The sequence below is a fragment of the Vigna umbellata genome, chromosome 2 (genome assembly GCF_029865625.1).
Source record: "Vigna umbellata cultivar VRB3 chromosome 2, Vumbellata_1.0, whole genome shotgun sequence".
Lineage (NCBI taxonomy): Eukaryota > Viridiplantae > Streptophyta > Magnoliopsida > Fabales > Fabaceae > Vigna > Vigna umbellata.
The window spans coordinates 22,482,685-22,505,968 of NC_142166.1; the positions used below are offsets into that span (position 1 = coordinate 22,482,685).

At 36.4% G+C, this 23,284-nt stretch overlaps 2 protein-coding genes across 3 annotated transcripts; both read left to right on the forward strand.

Moving 5' to 3' along the window:
* The first annotated feature begins 1,803 nt into the window (after nt 1–1,803).
* LOC124819423 (phosphatidylinositol 4-kinase beta 1-like) lies at nt 1,804–23,004 on the forward strand. 2 transcript variants are annotated; one of them, XM_088106427.1, is made up of 17 exons: nt 1,804–1,921; nt 2,026–3,974; nt 4,449–4,637; nt 4,723–4,771; nt 13,824–13,956; nt 14,063–14,546; nt 15,275–15,355; nt 15,440–15,559; nt 17,066–17,135; nt 18,045–18,142; nt 18,225–18,329; nt 19,568–19,621; nt 19,768–19,911; nt 20,029–20,082; nt 20,152–20,226; nt 22,028–22,111; nt 22,193–23,004. In XM_088106427.1, exons 2-17 carry the CDS (start codon nt 2,502–2,504, stop codon nt 22,292–22,294), a joined length of 3,315 nt encoding a protein of 1,104 aa, XP_087962553.1. In that variant the 5' UTR covers nt 1,804–1,921; nt 2,026–2,501; the 3' UTR covers nt 22,295–23,004. The 2 variants fall into 2 exon arrangements, 1 of the variants encoding a protein (XP_087962553.1); XR_015784214.1 differs by lacking the exons at nt 22,028–22,111; nt 22,193–23,004 and having other exon boundaries at nt 20,009–20,082; nt 20,152–20,202.
* On the forward strand, nt 4,784–7,705 carry LOC148203631 (uncharacterized). The gene has a single exon (XM_088106428.1). The coding sequence runs from the start codon at nt 6,155–6,157 to the stop codon at nt 7,043–7,045; it is 891 nt and encodes a 296-aa protein (XP_087962554.1). The 5' UTR covers nt 4,784–6,154; the 3' UTR covers nt 7,046–7,705.
* Nucleotides 23,005–23,284: the final 280 nt, after the last annotated feature.

Genomic DNA, 23,284 nt, shown 5'->3' on the forward strand with positions numbered 1-23,284 from the left:
GGACTTGTTGGAGTCCCTAAGTTGTTTGAAAATAAGCCATAATTGGTAGAATTCAATTTGGGTCTATAAAGTAAGGTTTTAGTTAATTTTAGATTGGATCTTGTGATCAATCACTTTAAAATGAGTTTAGGTTGGTTTAGATACATTTGTTTAGGTCCATTTTACTGTATAATACAATCTAGGAGTGTTATAACTTGGGAAAGATGCATAAAATTAGTCAGGAATTGTTGAGATGTGCAAATTCTACATTTTTGATGCTACATAATTATGCAGTCTCGCTGAGCAAGAGATGAGTGAGCAAAACCCACTGTTTCTATTTATGCTCAGCGAACAAACTTGGAATACTGAGCGAATCGGCTTTAGCTGCGCGAACAAACTTGGTGTGCTGAGCAACTAGGCTTTAGCTGAGCGAACATACTTAGTGGTTGAGCAAAAATATCAGATTTTCAACTAAGTTTTTATATATTTTCTTAAAGTGTGTGCAATGTATGTGAGTGTTTGAATGATTGGTTTCTACTACTTCTTGTGGAGTATGAATTGAATTGTAATATGAAATTAAAACAAGGTTATGTATATGACTAGTGATGTTATATGTGGGAATTCAATGTGAAAGTATATGAATATAAGTATGGTTTCAAATGGATTCAAGGTAAAGTGAAGTGATATTAAGTGTTTCATGGTTGATAACATGGGTTCCACGGGTAACTCCTTCAGTATGGTTTCAAGTATTGATGGTATGAATGACCAGAGTTTTGTTAAGGTTTATCCTAACATTCAAATGATTATTCATGCTCAAGTAGAGAGTGATGAGTCATTTGGTGAGAATAACAGAAGGTCCGAGCCTGAGGTGCCTTTCCCCAGTTGGTAAAAGGGCGTTTGTAGGACTAACCTGGTGTGGTAGCTTGGGGTAGTCCAACTGTTCCACTATACCGGTGTAGGAATCCCTAGAACTCGACATTCCATTCAATATCCGGATGAGTCAGTCTAGGTCTTTAAATGTTAAAATGTTTGGGATTTAAATGTTTTATGTATGCTATGTATAAAGGTGGTATGAATTGTTTGGTATCTAGCTTATCCTTGCTTCTGTGTTTGTCTGCTTGTGTGTTGTTTTGTCTTTTGCAATGATTACCTTAACCGGTGTGAGCTTAGAAAAAACATCTTTCAGGGGATCCATCGATATGTTGAGAGAGAAACAATCAGATAGAGAATTTCACTTTTCAAAGGTAGAATCTTCTGCTCTAGTAGTTTGTAATTTTCTGATAAGTCATCATCCATGTAATGTTTTATTTTGATAGTTTTATTCTGCTAAAATGAAATGTTACCGTATATCTTTACAACTTATAAAATAACAAATACTTGTAATCTATCTTCGAGTATAATAAAAAATTAATAACAAACTTTTATACTTGTACTTTAGAATCAACTTTAATCTATTTTTAACATATTTAAGATGTTTAAAATAAAATTAGAAAATATTTCTTTTAAACTCATGTTAAACTCATGAGATCTTAAATTAAAATAATATTTTAAAATATATTAATCATTTGTTATTATGTAAAAATAAACGGATAAGATTCTTATTTTTATTTTCATGATATCTTACGTATAAAAGATACGTATTTTGTTTATTTTTTAATTCATGTACATGTAATAAAAAACTAGAATTTTTTTAAAATAAAACAACTTTTCATTGAAACATAAAAAATTGCAATTAATAAGATTTTTTAAATAATTAAAATTAAACTTTCAATTTTGAGTACCAATAAATACTTTCAAGCTTTGTTTTGTACTAAATGCTTTCACACTTAGCATATGAACATAGAGCTCCCTGTTTTTCGCAAACTTCACTCTAATTGGGAATGGAGGGAAATAATTTACTGCCCACGATCTTAGGACTAGGACTGTGCATGTGCATGTCATAGTTAAGCGCAACTTAGCATTTCTTTTTCTTTTATTTTTGGTTTTTATTTTTATTGTTTTAGTAATTAACTCGTGCCTTTCCTTGTCCTTCTCTCTCTAACAAAGAAACGACGACCATCATCACCGCTCCATTGCCACCGATCAAAACGCCGTCGTTTTGGACAGGGCGTGGAGATTCATTGCGGCATTTGATTTAATTTCACGCTCTCGTGCAGTTAGCGCCAGATTCACATTTCGCGCAACTTAGGTACCTTCATTTCTTCCAATTGAAGTTTCGTTGCAATTTTAGGGGGAAGATTCTACGGTTGTACCTGCTCAGCTTCAATTTTCGTTATAACTTTTATCACGAAAATATGTGGATTGTGTCGCTGTCTCGTTTTCACGATTGATGCAAGGGTTTCTCGGAATTTGCAGTAGATGCTCGAGTCGGATAACTGACGAGGGTGGTGATTTCGATTCGTGGATGGGTTAGGGCTTCGGGGAAGGTTTTAGGGATTTGTAGGGTTTAAGTATGCTTTAGCTGGTTATTTAATTCAAATCAGGGGCTTTCCCATTGGCGGAATGATTATGGTAGGTTGAGAATGGTGAGGCTCTTAGGATTGAATCGTGGGGAGGTCGATGAACCCAGGGAAATTGCGTCGAGGTCTAATTTGACAAGCGAGTCCAGTGAAAATGGGTGGCTCATCAGGTTCTTTGACTCATCGTTCTTCTGTGAGTGGATTGCTGTTAGCTACCTGTACAAGCATGACCACTCCGGGGTGCGTGATTACCTGTGTAATAGAATGTACACACTTCCCTTGCACGGAATTGAGAGTTATTTGTTCCAAGTATGTTACATGATGATACACAAGCCAAGTCCATCTTTGGATAAGTTCGTCATAGACGTGTGCTCCAAGTCGCTTAAGATTGCTTTGAAGGTGCATTGGTTCTTATTGGCAGAGCTTGAGGACTCCGATGATAATGAAGGAATTAGTAGGATTCAAGAAAAGTGCCAGATTGCAGCCACCTTAATGGGTGAGTGGCCGCCCTTGATAAGGCCTCAAAGTGCTCCTACAACCCCTGGAGGCAAGAGCCAAGTTTTGCATAAGATATTCTCATCAAAACAGCGATTGTTGTCACTAACATCTTCACCGCCTACTCAGAGGTCTATGTCATTCTCACCTTCATCAGGAAACAATTTGCAGGAGGATGGTAGTCCGCAATCTACTGAGGAAAACAAGTTATTTAAGAAGTTTATGCCAGGTCCAAAAGTTAGAGATGCTTTGCTTTTTAGAAAGTCAGTGGAGAAAGACGACGACGAGTCTGAAAAAGATGGTTTCTTCAAGAGGCTTTTAAGAGATAGCAAGGGTGAAGATGAGTTGGGCCAGAAGATTCGTGATGCTTTTGTCTTTCGTAAGTCTTCTGAGAAGTGTGACGAAGATTCTGAAAAGGATAATTTCTTTAAAAGGTTCTTAAGGGATGGTAGAGGGGATGATGAAGAATCTGAAAGGGATGGTTTCTTTAAAAGACTCTTAAGAGACAGTAAAGGTGAGGATGAGGACTTGCCCTCTAGTTCAGAAGGATTCTTTAAGAGATTGTTTCGTGATAACAAGAATGATTCTGAGGATAGAACACCCAATAAGACAATGGAGGATGAAGATAAAGAAGGTTTTTTCCGAAAGTTTTTCAGAGAGAAGTTTGAGGATAAGAAGGATGGGAATGACGAAGGAGATATTGCAAATTCCGAAGAGAAATGTGCAAAGCCTGCTGAAGAGGATGAAAAAGAAGGGTTTTTCCGAAAATTCTTTAAGGATAAATTTGACGACAAGAAAGATACAAGTGACAAAATTGAAGATGGTACAACCAATGTTGAGGAAGAACCCTCTGAATTTTCTTTGTTCAAAAGAATTTTCCGTGTGCATCCTGAAGACAGTAAAAGTAGTTCAGCCAGTGAAAACAATGGTGGGGTGTATGAAAGTAGTCCGGGTACAGAGAATTTTTTTCGTAAATTGTTTAGAGACCGTGATCGATCAATTGAAGATTCTGAGCTATTAGGGTCAAAAAGGCAGAAAGAGGTGTGTTAAACATACAGTAACCATTAACATTTAGTTTATTTATATATTGTTTTAACGTGAAACTGAAACCTGGGAATTTAGCACATGGTCAAGGCACCGAAAATAACTTTCTTTGGACTATACAAATGGCTTAAGTACTATAACTTCTGATACAAATCATTTTACGGCATCAATCTCGATCTGAACATCCATTACATTTTTGGCAACCCCATTATTGACTACCTGTACCCCTTATCAATAACAGTCATATCATGGGCATGAATGCACGACACATTGCATTCATGATGGATGCTTAAGAGATGATTGTAGTTGTGGGTTAGATTTAGAACTTAGAAGTGTAACATTAGTATTAATGCATCGAAAACTCTGTTTTCACATTCTTCATACTTTTGCTGATTTTAATTTTAGAGACATTGTAATTTCCCATCTATAAAATTATTTGCCTTCACTGGATTTTTCATGTTACTTTGGCAGAAGCATCCCGGATCACCAAAGCAGCAAAATGAGAAATCAGGAACAAAACCCCCGCTTCCAATTAATCCATCGCAGTTCCGGAAAGGGGCTTACCATGAATCATTGGATTTTGTGCTGACGTTATGTGAGACATCATTTGGTCTAGTGGACGTATTTCCAGTAGAAGACCGTAAAGATGCCCTGCATGAGGTTATCTCCTTACATTTTCCTTTAATGTTTTCTTTATCTAGTGCTTCTGACATGTACATATTCTTTGTTATTCCTGTGTTTCAAGTCACTTGCAGAGATCAATTTACATTTAATAGAAGCTCACAATATTGGAGGTACTTCTTAACTCTTAATGGTAGTAGTTAGTGATGTTAATTGGACTAAATGGTTTCCACCAATATTTTGTGATGTATTTAATATTAGCATATTACATGTTATTGCCAAAGAGTTCGAAAATTTTTGGAGCCATTATTTTAGTCCCAAAGAATATATGGGCCCAACTGATACCTTAGCTGGGGTTAAAAGAGAGATTTCACGGGATAGAGGAACAGAGTTGGTTAAGGAAATGAAGGAATAAAGGAGGTTCACATCATGGGGGAGGGGGATTGATTACGATTTTGTTTTTATTGTTTGGCTATAACTGGGCTGAGGTTTTAGTCACCTCTGAAGCAGCTATACTTGAGGGATTATAGGAGGAAACAATTGTAATCGATCATACTCAGTAAATAATACATCATTTCATACCAATTTGTCTTTTGGTTCTAAACAGTGATGCCACCTTCTGAGGTGAAAGATGAAAAGAGCTTATATGTTTTTTTTTTCTTTTCTTCTTTGCTTGGAATATAACTGTGATAAATCAAGCAGATTGCCAGTGTTTTTCCTTTTTGTGGTGGAGAAAATGGTGAAAATATCCATACATGATCATTGTGTTTCATATCTATAGGAGTTAATGTATGAAAGCTACCATTTTGGTGTTTATTAGGAGTCCGTTACTCAGAGGAGCCAGTGATATATATTTTTCTATCATGTACTAGAAATAATTGTCTCTTGTAGTTTTTACTTGCTACTATTCTTGGACTTTGGATTGATGCAAAGGAGTCAAATGTGATACTAGTTTCCATTGTTAGAATTGCTTATAATAGGATGGGATAGAGCAGAACATAATTGAAAGTATTCCATCAAACATCCTTTATTTTTTTCGCACTCTCTCTCTCTGTCTCTCCATTTTGGTGGACAAAAGTGAAAGCATTTTCAGTTCACCATAAAAATATCCTAAAAATGGAACGGTAAATTTTTTGTTCCACGGCCATCGAGGTTGTAAACACTCCTTGTGTTAGGACGTGGAGAGTCTATGAGAGGAGGAAAGGGAAACAAAACACTTAACTGCTAATCAGTTAAGTGAGGGGGCGGGAAATGGCCTATATATTAGGACCCTTTAATGTTTCAGGGAGGCAGTTGAGTAGTTTGTATGTGTTGACCGGTCTTAGCACCAGGTGGAGGAGGTTAAGCTCCTAAGATACACTGTATTCTTGATTCATTGTTGTGAATACCATTCATACTATTCCTTCTTTACAAGTTCTTGATTGTTGTGTTTGAGATAGAGAGAGAGTTGGTTAGGAATTCCTTCCCGAATCCCTAACAAAGTGGTCCGACCTGTCGGATATCCTTAGGAGAGGGGTCAAGAACGCATCAAGAAGTGGTCAAGAAAGGAGGGAAGCATGGAAGGAAGAGACAATTCTTGGGAAAGGAGGATTAGTGAACAGAAAAGGGAGCTAGCAGAATGGAGAAGAAATATGCAAGAAATGCAGCAAGAAACTAGAGAACTCTTGCGAGTTCTTGGAGGAAGGGTGTGGAACCAGGAAAAGGGATTAGAAGGCAGTCCAGGGTTTGTAGATGAAGATCAACATACTGTTAACGAGAATCAGAGAAGGAGAAGGGAATGCTCGGGGGAGGAACGAGAGCGAAGACAAAGGGGGGAAAAATTAAACGCACTAGAAGGAAGAATGGAGGAACGAATGGCGGCAATGGAGCCGCCAATGGATGGACGAAAGGCGGAGATGGAGTCGTCAAGGGAGAAAATGAAGGTGAAAACGGCGGCAATTCGACAAGACTCGGCAGCCACACGCCAGGATCTTCAAGAAGTGAGGCGATTATCGGGGGGACGACACCGCGTTCAAGGGGAACTGTCTGACGACAGTCAGGCGCCTGTGAACACCAATAGGAGTACGAGACGCAAGGACGAAATTGGGGGTGGAGAAGGTGAGCGGTTCAATTGGAGGAAGAGGGTGGAGTTGCCCGTGTTCGAAGGATTAGATCCATTGAACTGGATCAATTGGGCGGAGCGACTCTTCGAATTTCAAGGAGTAGCGGAAGAGGAGAAGGTACGATTAGCGTATGTGAGCATGGAAGGGAGCGCTGGCTATTGGTTCAAAGCATGGAAGGAGAAAGCCAAGAATCGTTCATGGTATGGCTTGAAGGAAGCCCTGGTGATAAGGTTTGGAATCATTGTTGAGCGGTTGACAGCATTGAGACAGACGGGGACGGTGGACGAGTATGTACAATACTTCAAGATATTGGCGGGCCGAACGAAGAGGGTACCGGATGAGTAGCTGTTGGGATATTGTCTTGCGGGATTGAAAGAGGACATCCAGAATCAAGTCCGACAGCATGAACCGCATGAATGGATGGTGGCGATGCAGATCGCAAGGGATGTTGAGGAGTTCCAGAGAGTTGCCGAGCGGTCTGAGGACAAGTGCTATAGCCCATGCCGATCGGGAGTGGCCGAGCGGTCCGAAGCCATAGAAGACAAGTCGTCTTGGGGACGAACGAGCGGTGAGGTGACATGGTCCGAGGCCGATCGCTATAACCCAGACCAATCGAGAGTTACCGAACGATCGGAGGCCAAGCGCTATAGCCCAGGTCGATCGAGAGTGGCCGAGCGGTCGGTCGGAGCCGAACAGGAGAAGACTGTTGGACCCAACGGGAGAGGCTTGACGAAGCCGAACGGGCTAGCACTACAAGCTGCGAACCCGAGAGGACTCAAGGAACCGAACGGTCCGGAAGCAAATGGGAAATAACTGTCGAATCCGAACGTGAAAGGACAGGAGGAACCGAACGATCTTACATTTACAGTCAAAGGCCGAACGGTTTTACACTCAAAACGATCTCCTAATCATTGGCCGAACGGTCTTACAGTTACATTCAAAGGCCGAACGGTCTTACAGTCCAAACAATCTCTCAGTAATGGGCCGAACGGGCTTACAATTAGAATGAAGGCTAAGGAGGGAAAGGTGGATGGAAGAATCAATGGCCGGGAGAGAAGGATAGATTTTGTGAAGAGGTGGACCAGCGAACAAAAGAAGGGACTTGCCGTTCGTGAGGCACCTGCAAAGGGGAGAGAACTTTTTGAAGCTTTGAAAGACATCGAAGACCATTTCTTCAGGGATTATAATTCTGGAAAAGAGGTGACCAGAATGCTGGAAGCTAATAAAATCCAAGAAGAATGGAAGTCATTGAAGGAGGAATTGGCACCACCCAAACCTCCAGACTTGAATTGGAGGGCAGTTGCCAGAGGGTTCCATTCATATGAGTACACGATGATGAAGAGGAGCCATGAGATCATGCCTTCGGTTTCCAACCTTGAGGACAAGGTTGTTCGGCAGCGGGGTGTAATGTTAGGACGTGGAGAGTCTATGAGAGGAGGAAAGGGAAACAGAACACTTAACTGCTAATCAGTTAAGTGAGGGGGCGGGAAAGGGCCTATATATTAGGACCCTTTAATGTTTCAGGGAGTCAGTTGAGTAGTTTGTATGTGTTGACCAGTCTTAGCACCAAGTGGAGGAGGTTAAGCTCCTAAGATACACTGTATTCTTGATTCATTGTTGTTAATACCATTCATACTATTCCTTCTTTACAAGTTCTTGATTGTTGTGTTTGAGATAGAGAGAGAGCTGGTTAGGAATTCCTTCCCGAATCCCTAACACCTTGGGAGGCTCAAATGACCATTTTTATAACTTTTCCCTTCACTATTCGGAACTTCTCAACTTTACTGCCGTTGTACCAATTCTCATGCTCTAGTAAAGTTCGTGGTCAGTTTCCAGTGCTCCAGCATCTTGCAATTGAATATTTAAAGACTTTCCCAATCTTCAATTATCAAACTTTCAATATGCTATGACATCAAGTCTTCATTGTTATGGCCTATCACACTGGATCATGCTTCCTCCCTTTTCTTTCATAATTAGCTTTCTTGTATTGAATACAATGAAAAACTAATAATAAGATTAATCTTCCTTGTATAAAACATAGGTATTGTATTTATAATAAAAAAAATATGGACTAAACCCAAAGTACAAATAATGATAAGCAAAGATAATAACAAAAAAACAAAACATGAAAGATAAGATATTTAACACTCTCTCTTAAGTTGGTGAATATAAATTATATGTACCAAGCTTGTTGCAAATAAAATAAATTCTCGGTCTTGGTAAAGACCTAGTGAAAATATCTACTAATTGATTGTTTGAGTTAATGAACTCAGTCTTGATGTCTCCATATACAATCTTCTCTTAAATAAAATAATAGTCAATCTCGATGTGTCTGGTTATCTCATGAAAGACAAAGTTAGACCTAACATGAGGAGCAACCTAATTGTCACATATAAATGTCATTTGAGTGACATCTCTAAATTGTAACTCTCAACAATTGCTTAAGCCAAACAAGTATTAGCAACAAGCTAATGTAAAGCCTAAAGGATTTTGATGATGAAGTGCTTAAAGACTAGAAGCAACTAATGTTTATAGGATTGATGTAAAATAAAGCTTTTGTCAATAACTACACATTTATAACTTAGACAAAAAAACAACATTAGAGGAGAATTATAATGCTTTAACACTTAACCTTTCTTCTCCCCCTTTTAGATCAGAATAAATAATAGAATAACTCCCCTTAAACACATGCATACAACTAAGTAGAAGCTCCCCCTCAATTTCTCAGTCCAATCATCAAGGAGCTACTCCTCAATATGATAATAAAATTAACAAGTAGTAACTCAGCAATGAATAAGAAGCAAATTTTCATTAATACTTAAAAATAGAAGTACAATTTTAAAATTCCTCACTAGACCCATCATCATACTCTTCTTCTAAATGAAGCTCAATATTGGTCAACCTATTATCTATGTCACTAATGAGGCCACTCATTTGTTCATGTTGAGCAACACGAAGTGAGAGCAATTCTTGATGCCTTGTGGCTTGGAGGTTGTACATTTCCTCCATCCTCCTAGTGAGAGTTGCAATATTTTCCTCCATAGATGAGGATGAGCCTTTATGAGCTCTTGATGGTCCAACAACATCTGTAGCATTAGGCATTGAAGCATCTTCCTCCCCTTCTTCAGTAGGCACGTCTCCTTTGTGGATGAAGTTGTTACCATGGGGAATAAATCCCATTTGCCTAAGTGCCCCTTGTTCAATCTCATTTAATGGCAGAGTGTTGGAGACCTTTTCACCTTCAATGCTAACACCTTTGTAATCACAAATTATAGATAGTAACAAAGCATAGGGGAGGTAGTAGACAGGATACCTCTTAGCCTTCAACATGGTGTCAATAATTAGACTAGGCCAGTCAATTGTGATATGATTCAGTAGCCCATAGATGATCAGTAAGTCCTGTTCAGAACATTGGGCATGGTTAGTGGCTCGTGGAGAGAGGATCCAGCCAATAAGGTAATGGATGAGACGCTCATTCATTTTGAGATCACCCACCAATAAATCCCATTCACTTTGGATAATTGATTATCCCTGCAAAAACCAGAAATTATTTGATTCACATATAGTCGATTATCTCCAGGAAAAATTGATTATCCTCGAAAAATATATTTTGCCAAGGTTCGCAGATAATCGATTATCACTAAGGATAATCAATTATCTCAGGAAAATTATCTTTCGAAATGATTCACAGATAATCGATTATTATCACTTCGGATAATCAATTATCCACGACAGTTGCGAGAAAACTCTTGATCTTCTAACCTAATTTCAAACCTTCCCTATAAATACTTCACTTCTAAGCTCTAAGTTACTTAAACTGTTTGAGAACTAAGTGCATTGCTTGAACTCTTCGTGTTTTAAGTTAGCTTGTGAACTTGGTGCTAAGTGGAAGGAAGTGTTTGTCTTAGTGTGTGTAAGTGTAGAAGCATATCTACTAAGCAAAGTTAAGCTGGTTCATCCTTTTGTGTGTCAAAAGGAAGCGTTGTTCATCTCTTGTTTGTCAAAAGAGGTGTTTTCTAAACCTCTACTCTACTCCATATTGTAAGTTGTATGTTTATTATTAGTTATTGGTTAATCTCTCTTTTAGAGGATTAACAATTAGACGTAGGATCTTTTGATCTAAACCAGTATAAAAATCACTTGTGCAAACTTTTCTTTCTTTATACTCTTTTATTTACTTGTTTTTATTTTAAGTGATTTTCTGTTCTATAAAGTTACTTTATAAAAAGGGAAGATTTTTTAAAAAGAAGCTATTTTTAAGGAAAAACCAATTCATCCCTCTCTTGGTTATTGTTGCTCACTAAACATTCCGTTGCATATGAGTAACAAGTACATAAGTGGCTGAGGCAATAACTCTATATTCTGCTTTTGCACAAAATCTTGCCACAACATTTTGTTTCTTTCCAAGAGAACAAGTTATGACTAATGGAGACACTATCCGAGAGTAGATCTTCTATCAGAAGGAGATCTTGCTCAATTAGCATCTGAATAACAAACAACTCTTGTATGGTTATTGGAACCATGTAACAAACATTTTCCAGGGGATGCTTTAATATACTTTAATATACAGATGACTGCATTCCAATGATCATCAACAACGGTAACAAAATATTGAAAACCTAAATTAGACTTAACACGACTAGGGCCTCAAATGTCAGAGTGAACTAAGGCAAAAGGGGACGAAGCACGTTGTGAGACACTACGAGGAAAGGAACCACGACTATGTTTCCTTAACTGACATGACTCACACCAAACTAGATAACTTGGACAAGATGAAAATAAGCTACTGTAATTTGGCCATACTGGATGACACAATTGAGCATGAAGGAGAGATGGAGACTCCATAACTGTGCTAACATGTATAGAAGGGTGGAGATGATAAAGACTGTGAGACTCACATCCAGTGCCAATCACCTGTCTCGAACTTCGGTCTGGTAAAAAACAAAATCTTTGGTAAAAGAAATAACACAATCAAGAGAACGAGTTAGATGACTGATGAATAATAAGTTAAAAGGAGACTATTGACATAAAGAACATTATCAATGGATAAAAAGGAAAAAACATTAATAGTCCCAACACCATGAGTTAAAACCATAGACTCATCAGTCATTGTAACATAAGGTAAATTATCTGGAGAGGATAAAGAAAAAAACAAAGATTTGTTACTAGTAATGTGATTTGTGGTCCTGAGACGAGAACTCAAGGACCAAGAGAAGAAGATTGAGTTAGCTCAACAAAAGATGTACTTGTGCATGCAACAGAAGCATTGGAATTAGAAGGCTAAAAATATTCATATCATTTGAGAAATTCATTGAAAATAGTAGATTTTTCGATGATATTAGATGGAGGAGGATCTACAATAGATGATTGTGAGGGAGGTTTAATCTAACCAACAACAACATATTGAGGAGGATGACCATGTAATGCATAACAATTGTTAGTCTTGTGGCCTAGCTTGTGACAATGGTCACACTTGTGACGCTCTTTTCCTAGCTTGTGGCAGTGATTGCAATCATCATGTTGCGATGCCAAATCAGAGGAATCATTGCCATAAGCAGGTGTATCATTGATGGGTTTACTTGGCACATGCAAAAGGGTGGAACAAGTAGAAGTAAAATTAGGTGCAACAAGGGAACCCAAAATCTGATAACAGACATGAAAATATTCATCAGCAAGTCCATGTAATGCCAACACCATGAAGAAGTTTGACCGTTGCTCTATTTCTTGGGCAGGAGTAGAGGCAGGAGGTAATACTTCATTAAATTGATGAAAAAGAGCATGAAGGTTATCCAAATAACTAGTCATAGAGTTTTGACATCGAGGAGCAACAATATTGAAAAGATCGTAACAAACGCCATAAAGACATTGACTATCATTGGTGTATAATGATTTGGCCTATTACCGGATTTTAGAACATGTGTCGTAGGCACGAAACATTTGTTTTAAAGAAGATTGAATGGTAGACTTGAGAACGATGCTTAATTGAGCATCAATTTTCTTCCAACGGAAAATTTCACTGGGAGCAATAGTAGTCACTCTTTGATAAGATGATCAACATACTACTAACTCTCAAACCAAAGTTTAATGTTTGACACCTAAGTCACATAATTAGTGCCATCTAATTTATCAATAGACAAGTGCACATTCACATAGTTAGTATAGATGGACGGATAAGACAAATTGGTGGTAGAAGAGATATCAGAAGAGGCAAGGAAAGAAGCCTTATAGGAAGAGAGAGAAATACCATAAAAACCCAAAGAGGTCTGATCAATGTAGCAAGGTTATATCTAGAAAGAGGAGGCCACAGTGAGTCCATCGATGATGACCAACGCCTCACGTGCCACCACATGCAGCTGGAAAAAATTGCTGACCAAAGCTTTGATTGGCGGGTGGGAGGGCGTGTCTGGACTTCGATGGCAGTGATCTTGACGACACGGTGATCTTGTGGTTGAGATGAGCAAAACCGTGTAGTCGCGAGTCTAAACTGAAACTCCGGCAACAACAACAACAGCGGTGACAATAGTTGTAGTGGTAGGGGTGACAAAAAAATTGCAAAAGAACTCTAAGCTCTAGATACCATATTGAATATAATGAAAGACTAGGTATATGATTAATCTTCCTTGGGTAGAAAGTACACATAGGGTACTATATTTATAATAAAGAAAATATGGGCTAAGCACAAAGTATAAATAATGATTGGCAAAGATAATAACAAAAAAATAGAAGATAAAAGATAAGATATCTAACATCTTGAACATATGTAAGAAATTTAAAAGAATAAAATATCTAAACTTTTGATAAGGAAAATACTAACAAAATAACCAAAAAATAAAAATCAATGCAAGCAAACAAAAACAATAACTAATGGAAATTGGGACAAGAGCTAATTACTAAGCATGAAGTATTATCTTTGAACTTGATTATCATATGGAAAATGACCAAAGTTTCTAATCTAAAACTTATTCCATTCCACTCACTCACTCACCATTAGATAACCTAACATTACCTAAAATAATGTGATTTTGGTGTATCTATTCTGTTTTGTATTCTCATTGCTTGTTTGCTTACAGTTTTCCTTTATTCTCTTTCTTGTATATGAGTCTTGTTTTTCGAATATTCCTAGGAGTTTGCTTTCCGTTGGGAAAGGGCATGTACCGTGTACTTCATATACCTGAAGATGAAGCTGTTATCTTGAATTCTAGGGAGAAGGCACCGTACATGATTTGTGTTGAAGTTTTGAGATGTGAAATGCCAAGGTATTACTTGGATAATAATCCCCATGCGTTGTGGAAAATATTGTGCTTTGTAAAATGCAAACCATATTTCTGATATACTGTCCTTCCTGCAAAACCCTTGTTATAGCAATTCCAAAGAGACATCTAATTCTCAGAAACTTTCAAAAGGGGGGATTCCGTTGGCAAATGGAGATGCTTTCTTTCAAAAACCACCCCCTTGGGCATATCCATTATGGACAGCTCAAGAAGCATATCGCAATAGCAATGATAGAATGTCCAGATCAACTGCTGAGGCTATTGACCAGGCAATGACCCATGTGCCTGATGCAAAAGTCAAATTTGTTAGTGTGAATCTTTCTGTGGAAGCACCATTTCATTGTAGGTCAGAGAATACTGAAGCAGAGCTCTGTGATGGCATTAAGCATATTTCAATTTACAGAGATGGTATTCAAGAAGTGGGAAGGTCAGGAAATGACAGTGATATGGAGTGGGTGCAGGTAGTATTGAAAGCTGATCCTGGGTTAAAAATGGAAGATATTGAGGATCAAACACCAAAACGGCGGAAGGAACATCGACGTGTTCCAAGTACAGTGGCAATAGAGGAAGTAAAAGTGAGTCTTTAACTGTCATTTAGTGATATTGATAATGATATCCCATTACATGATAACTTAATCCAGAATATGAAAATTTTAGATATGTATGCATACATGCAAGACACAAGTTCTTAGTAGTATAGGAACCAACATTATGGGTTATGTAAAGTCATTCTGTTCAGTGAAAGATTATGCTTTTCACACCTGGACGTGTAGTGTATGTTTGGATTGGATGATTTTTATAGGTTATTTGAATAACCAATTATAAATATAATTGATTATTGTTATAATCAGTTATATGAAAAGTTTAAATATATTGGTGAAAAGTAGATCAATGTAATCTATTTTGTTTGGGTTGTCTAAAATAATTGGCTTTATATAGTAAAATAAAAAAATGGGGTAAGAAATTATTTGTATGTATTTAAATTAATCAATTGTTGATAAAATGGGAAAGCAAAAAGTAATTAGAAAATTTTCTTTGTCAAAGGAAGGATCTAAGATTAATATGATTTTCACCAATGGTACCAAACAAAAGAGAATACGACTATAAAATACGATTATAAACAGTTTATATGTGTGTATCACATATATATCTAGTGTGTATAATCTCTGAAACTAATCAAGTCAAAACATATACAGTACAAATGAATGATAGGTTTGAATTACAAATTGATTGTTCATGTTTTATTTGCCATTTCCCATTCAGATTACAACTTTTTGTGTTTTTAACACTTTAAATTTGCTAGGCTGCGGCAGCAAAGGGAGAAGCACCCCTTGGACTCCCTTTGAAAGGTGCTGGTCAAGATTCATCAGATGCACCACCAAGGGTAGGACAATTTACTTGTAAATTTTGTTTTTGTTTAGCCTTAGAAGTATGAAGTTGTTGTAAATAACATAATTCTTCTAAACAGGCTAATGGAATTATACCCAAAGCTAGTGATGCCTTGTCTGGTGAACTTTGGGAGGTAAAGAAAGAGAGGATCCGTAAGGCTTCTGTCCATGGGAATTTACCTGGTTGGGACTTGCGATCTGTACGTATATTTATCAATCCAAAGAATTCTTTTTGTTTGTCATCTTTTTTTAATGTCATGAAGACCAGAATTTAATAAAGTAAAACGAAATGCATGAGACACATTTATATCACCCACAGGGAAGTGTTTTATTTATTTACTAATTTTTTATTAGAACTGGTATCCAAGTCAGAAAATAATGTTTTGCAATTGAATAATGTATGAATTATAATTTCTAGCAAGGTTGGGTACAGTACAGTGTTGTTAAATAGCCACTATATTTCTGCTATTGCATTGTGGAATTCTGCTGATCTGTGATTGCAACTCTGTCCACTATCGTGGCTGTGACATGTATCCTGGATCCCCTTATCATCTCTGGCGGTCCTCTCTCCCATTGAACTTGAGTTAATATTGTGCCAGTTTCTATTCATTTTAGTTTTATTTGCTTACAACTTAATCTTGTTTACATATTTGATTGATATATATAATTTATTTCAATTGGTTTGACTTCTGCTATTTGCCTAAGACAGTATATGTATTGGCATTCCACCATTCTCCGTGATTCACATTTAATAATGTCGGTTGAGAATTTTGTACTGCTATACGTTGTATTTTTTAACCTAGTGTAGTGCATTGAATCCTTTTCTGAAAAATACTTTAGACAAATAAATTTCTAAATTAAGGAATGCTTTCTCTAATTATGAATTTCCCTTAAGCAAAATATTGGGTTTGAGGCTTTTGTACCTAGTAATCTCTGCTTGGAGAGCTAACCCCTGTCATGCTGTGAATGTTCACACCCTGAACATGATAGCTTATTGTGGAAGATTCTTGTGGTCCTAGACCAATACATGGTTTGTAAAATTTGAATTAACAATATCAATGCAAGAATATTCTATGGAGGTGCAACCATAAGAAAGTTCAACAACTTCTTGACTAGTTAGCCTTTTGGAAACCCTTTTTTGAGTTGGAGTTCGGCTTCTCTGCAGTAAAATCATGCAGTATCCATTGGGATAAACCATTAACTTTGTCCCTATAAGAAAATAATCATGGACTTATATCACACAAAATTCAACCTTTGAAATTTTCTTTATCAATTTTGTGTGATAAGGTTAATGATTACCTGTACCACATTCTGCATGGTTTCTCTACATAAAAGTTAGTCTGGCACTGAATACTCTTTGTTGGGAGTCCTAACTTGGGACAAAGGGCCATGGAAATTTGTCTTTACATTTGACATTAAAAAATATTTCCTTCATTCTTTGTTTTGTTATTGTGACATCTGTTTTACGCATATTATGACAGAATTCTCATTCGAATCAAGAAAGAGAGTTTTAGCAATCAAAACTTCGATTTTCCCAATTTGTTAAAGCTGTGTATATCCATGTCTTCATATATCATCATGGTTTTGTAGTGTAACTGTGGTCAGCTTTTTGTTCAAGATGAGTTATTGAGATTATTCTATTTGAGTATGTGTGCTTTAAGATCCCAACTTTTGAACATGATGGCAAAATTTCCACTTTATCATAGGTAATTGTTAAAAGCGGGGATGATTGTAGGCAGGAGCATCTGGCAGTTCAACTTATTTCACACTTCTATGGTAGGTGGTCTCTTTCAGACTCTTCCTATGGCACCTCATATTCCGAACTTACCATTCCTTTTTGAATGTTGTTCGTTGTGCTGCAAAAAATAAATTTGCCTTTTATGATTATTTTGTCTTTTGGTGTTTGTTTTCCATGACAAGAATATTATTTGACTATGGTATTAGAAGATGTATCTTATATTCCCCTGGACCCTGATTCTTTATACCACTGGCTTCCTTTTTGGATTAAATTTAATTTTTAATATCTGTTGATTTTTAATTCGCGTATGCTTTCATGTATTTAGTATACCCTGAATGACAGGAGTAGGGATTTTTGTTTTGCACATGTAAATTCCTCTGACTAAATTTCATTGGTTATGCTTTCTGCATCTGCTATGAGCATAGCATGAGTGATGACTTTGCAATGTGGGAAGGAGAAAGGGGAATGTGAAAATAATTAAACTGAAAAAATCATTTTGAGTTACTCTTTCATTAGGTTTCTATTCACACTCTGTTCTGGATCCAAAGCAAGCCTTAAGCAGCTGAACCTTTTTTACTTCAGAAATTTCATTCTCTTTCTATTTGACTGTGTGAAATGGGAAATCGGGCTAAATACAAGTCGTGGGAGATCCTATTCTTCTAGAATCAAATGTATGTCTTTGTGACCTCTGTTTAAGTCCCTCCTTCAATGTGAACCTCCATACATGTTAAATGCACTTGGTTATAGTTGAATGCAGTAGTTGTGAATTGATGTGGAAGTATGTAAAAGCAATAATGGTATTTTCTAGTTGCACCTGAGATTTGCTAATGATGCATTATTGAATCTTATTTTGCTATATTCTTATACCAGGTTACTTCAGTAGGATGCAGCAGTTTCTTCTTTGTGTTTCTTGTTATGTTGCTTACTATCATTACATTTTATGCCAGATATTTTCCAAGAAGCTGGCTTACCTCTCTGGCTGCGCCCATATGAAGTGTTATGTACTTCTTCTTACACTGCTCTAATTGAAACAATTCCAGATACGGTGATTCCATGGTTACATACTTCGTATTCATTAAAATTCTACATTTTTTGTCTTTACTAATTATTAAATTTGTGATTTGTAGGCTTCTCTACATTCTATAAAGAGTAGGTACCCCAACATCTCAAGTTTACGTGAATTTTTCATTGCCAAGTATCAAGATGATTCTCCAAGTTTTAAACTTGCCCAGGTAATGTATAGATTCAAAGATTCACTGTATTATTGCGGACTGACCTTGTTCATCTTATAAGATGCAATACTTAATTGAGCTTGTGTTCCTCTTTCTAAAACACTGTTTGACATTTAAATTTTATGTTTTTATTTAGTATACAGATAGAACATTCACAAAGAAAATAGCTGAATAGAAATATGTATGTCATGGTTATTTATTTTCCTATTAGTTTAACTGAAGAGGATAATTTATCCTTCTTTGTCACAAGATCCCAATCCACCTCATGATCTATGACTAATGCATATGTTAGATATTAAATTAGTCAGCCTGTTAGGTTTCTTAGGAACAAGAAACCAGATTTTCAGATTCAGTAAAGAAATAAGCACTCAAATCTTACTGCACAACGTAAGATAATACTTTAATTAAAGAAAACATAATACAGAAAACATTCTACAGCTTCCAAGGGAAGTAAATCCCTTCTACACAGGACAAGCCCTGTTCCAAAAACGAAAATACAACCCACCCACCAGGAGGAACCATTTCCTCCTTAAAAGATAACCCTCACTAAACTTAATAACTACCTCTAACCACCCCTAAACTGCCCTAAACTGCTCAACCACCCTTAACTGTCACAAAACCTCTGATTTTGAACTTTCTTCCTAACATACACCTTAAAGGTCTTATCACAACCTAGCAAACCTGGCCACCTAAGAAAATTCCAAAATACTAACTTTTCATAAATACGTAGTTTAGCATATGTACATCTGTGTTAAAAAAGGATTCTACAGACAATCCAGCATAATCTACACTGAAATTCCATATTGTTTTTATTCTCTGAAATCCCGTATTTATGACACCTGATAAGCATCCCATTACAAAATCAAATTCATGTTTTTAACCAGTGGTGTTCCTTTTTTTCTTTTCTTCTCCTAGGTAATCCTGTCTTGGATGTATTATAGTAAGTTTTCTTTCAGTACATTCAAACGTTCACTTGCAAAATGCATTGTACCGTCATATGTTACTTCTGCTGCTGCCATCTCCCATTTTTTCTCCGGCATAATTGTGTAGTGTGATTTCTTGCTGGTTTTTAATTTAAAGGGTTATCCTCCTAGACCCCTTTATCTTTTGAATGTTATTCCTTTCATCATGTAATAAATCTGTTATAGTAACAAACACCTTTATTTTATGTTAAAAATATAAAAGATAATATCATTTGATTTAATATTTCATGATTTGTTTACATGTTTTTGTTTCAGAGGAACTTCGTAGAAAGTATGGCTGGATATTCCCTGGTTTGCTACCTTCTGCAGGTCTGAAACCTTTTATTATACACATGCATACATTTTCTAAAACTGGTGTATTACCTGCTTAAATTCCAATCCAAATAATACTATTTTACTTTTTGTTATTGAATATTTTCTACCCACTTCTTATTTAAGTTTTAAATTTAATCCAGGTGAAGGATAGGCATAATGGGAACCTCTTGATGGATGAAGAAGGTCATATTATACATATTGATTTTGGTTTCATGCTTTCTAATTCACCTGGTGGTGTTAATTTTGAAAGTGCACCTTTCAAATTAACCCGAGAGCTTCTTGAGGTAAAACTGAAATTGTTTACTAGTTAATCCACATCCATACTTGAGTATCCATTAGGTCATTCAGACACTTACTAGCTTTCTTCTATGCATCTAACAGAAATAATGTGATTGTGCTAGGTCATGGATTCTGATGCCGAGGGAATTCCAAGCGAGTTCTTTGATTATTTCAAGGTAAAACATATATGGTTTTTTTCTTATACTAGCTCTAAATTTCTGATTCGGTTTCCTGCTGTAATCCAGGTTTTGTGCATTCAAGGCTTCCTTACTTGCCGTAAGCATGCTGAGCGTGTTATTCTTCTTGTTGAGATGTTGCAGGTAAATGTTAGCTCCATGTTGCCCAGTGTTGTCCAATATTTACTGTGCCTGTGTTCATCTACCAGTTCCAATTTCTCATAACTAGCTTTGTTATGAGAAATAAGGATCATACCTTCAGAATTACAAATATCAAGATTACATGTGAAGTCATGGCTATAGCTATTTATCAAAGAACTTTAATTTGAAAAAAAAATTCAAATGCATCTGGGAAGCATTACCCATTGACTCTAATCCTGTCATTCATGAAACAACCAAATATATTGAGGTAAATTGTAATTTCCTAAGAGAAAAACTTGAGTTTGAGATATCACTGCTAGATTTGTCAACTTTAGTGAACAAGTGACATACATATTCACCAAATCTCTAAGGTGACCTATGATTGATCACATTTGCAGCAAGATAAACACATGAATTGTATGCTCAAGCTAGAGGAAGAGTTTTAAAATTACACTACTAAGGATCATATCTATATAATTACAAATGTAAGGATCATATCTTTATAATTAGAAATATCAAGATCATATTTGTATTATTCTATGATCATATCTTTATTAGTAGATGGTACCGAATCTCCTCTATTATATTGATTTCTTTCTCTCAATATAAATAAACCTTATGTGCTGTCACAGAAACACAAGGTGTGAACTCAATATTTCTTTATATCTTTATATATTAACATCTACTTTTGGTTGCTAGTCCCATTCCTATATCTTTTTGTTCCCTATTTTCAAATGCCACCAGTTGCCTTTAATTCTTAAGGTGGTGTTTACATAAGGGTTGAACAACTTCACTTAATATCAATTGGTTTTGGGATGAACTTTGTCATATTACATTGAGATTCTAGCAATTAGAGGTAGATGTAGAGCTTTGTGATAGAGGACGAGAATCAAACATGCAATTCTCTGTAGATGGTGTATGTTCTAATTTTTCGGTAAAGAAATGGTGGAGCAGTAATCATACAGTTATCCCATTGTATAACCATTACAGTAATCAGGCTGTGTATGCAATATTGATGAGGTTGTGGTTTAATCTAGAAAAAGATTTAAATAAAAGAAGTTTGATGTGTCCTGCATGACTGTTAGCCCATTGAATAACCTTACAGTTATCAGGCTGTGTATGCAAGATTGAAGAGGTTGGGGTTTAAACTAGAAAAAAGATTTAAATAAAAGAAGTTTGTTGTATCCTAGGAAATGTTCTTCCCTCTAATCCAAACATTCTGGAAATGAAAAACAACCTATTTGTAATAAAATATTGTGCAAAAGGCTACACATTTGCCCCATTACACTGTGCTTTTCTTTTTTTATAAAAGAAAAATTATTTTAAATTGAAGTACATGTTCAAAATTATAACTTTAAATAGTTTTTTTCTTGAAAAAAAGGAAAAGGACTAGAGTATGGTTGCTTTAGTATTTGTCTAGGAATTTAAAAACAGTGATACCTAAAAGTAGGTATTTCTAAAATGTGCGCCTCCTAAAGTAGTTGTATCAGATAAACACTTTCTGTGGCAGCTTAAGCAGCGGGTCCTACATTTATTTGATCTAAGGAGAGAGATAGAGGTTCGAGGTTTCCATATGTTCTTGCCTTGGTAGCTTGATGTAGCCTTATCTTATAATCTTGAATCATGATCTCAAGTTACACCTATTGTAGCTGATCTTTTTTCTAGTCGTGGGAGTCAATTGTGTGTGTACATTTTTTATTGTTATTATGAACGTGGATGGGCAAGCGAAGAAAAGAAAATCAGGAAATGCTCTCCTATTCATGCTTGATTTTCTCAGCTAATAGTTTTCTAATGTCGTTATTAGGACTCTGATTTCCCCTGCTTTAAAGGTGGTCCACGGACAATACAGAACCTACGAAAGCGTTTCCATCTCAATTTAACAGAAGAGGTTTTGATATTAATATTAGTTACTCTCTAGACTATAAATTTTTGTTGCCGGTTCGCTATATCTTTTTCTTTCTCCTGGCAGCAATGTGTATCTTTGGTGCTTTCCCTCATTAGCAGCAGCCTGGATGCATGGCGGACTAGGCAGTATGATTATTACCAGAGGGTTTTGAACGGGATTTTGTGAAATAGTTTGTCAATGATGATCGTTTGCTTGTTCCCTTTTGACTAAAGCTCGCACGGTGATTGTTCATCAAATAGTATTTGCTTTTATAAGTCATTGGAGGATGGTTGGTTCACTGTGGTATGGCTTTTAGAGTTTTCTGAGAAGAATTAATAGGTGGCAGAGTGCAGCCTCTATTCTCCTTGTGAGGGTGGGAGGAAGATTCTGATGCGAAAATGTACTTTCCACAGTCTTAGGCTAAATTTACTTGAGCCGAGTCTTTTGATTTTTTCATCCTTGTTTCTTGTGAATGAAGCTCTGCTGCCTGGAGAAATTGCATAAGCCCCTCAAAAATGCTGAGATGGTGCAAATTGTACAGTGATTATAGCGGGAATACGGACAAGATTTATATTGGATGTGGCTGAGTTCTGTGTAAACTGTTTGATTGGTTCATCGAAGTCTTTCCGTTGAGCTGCTCAGCATATACCGACCCGTTATCATTTTGGATATCTGTTAACATGGGCAGACCATCAGTTGGCAAACTGCTGTTATTTTTACTGATCTCAGCTGATCAATGGCGTCTGTCTTCCCAGAGTTGATTCTTCAATGCTTAAACTGGAAAATTGTTCTCAAAATTCTTTGATGATATTCAATTGTATCATGTGTAATCGATCCTGTTTACTATCACGGTGAAATTTGTTCACCTTCATATCTATCATAAAGTTTTGGTGGCATAGTGTCTCTGCAGCTATATTTTACTTTGCCGTAATCATAATAAACTATATTTACAGCGTTTGATTTCACAAAGCACGCCTTTTTGGAATTATATTTTTTATTTTTACGACATTCATAGACTAGGCGAATCCAATCACTATTTAGAAGTAATGCTCCGTAACAGATTCAATGACATTAAATATTTTTTTTATTATCCATATACTAAATGGTTTTGGAATATTTCATTGAGCAATTCAACAAAAATATCTACATGACCATAAGGACTACTGCATAATAGAA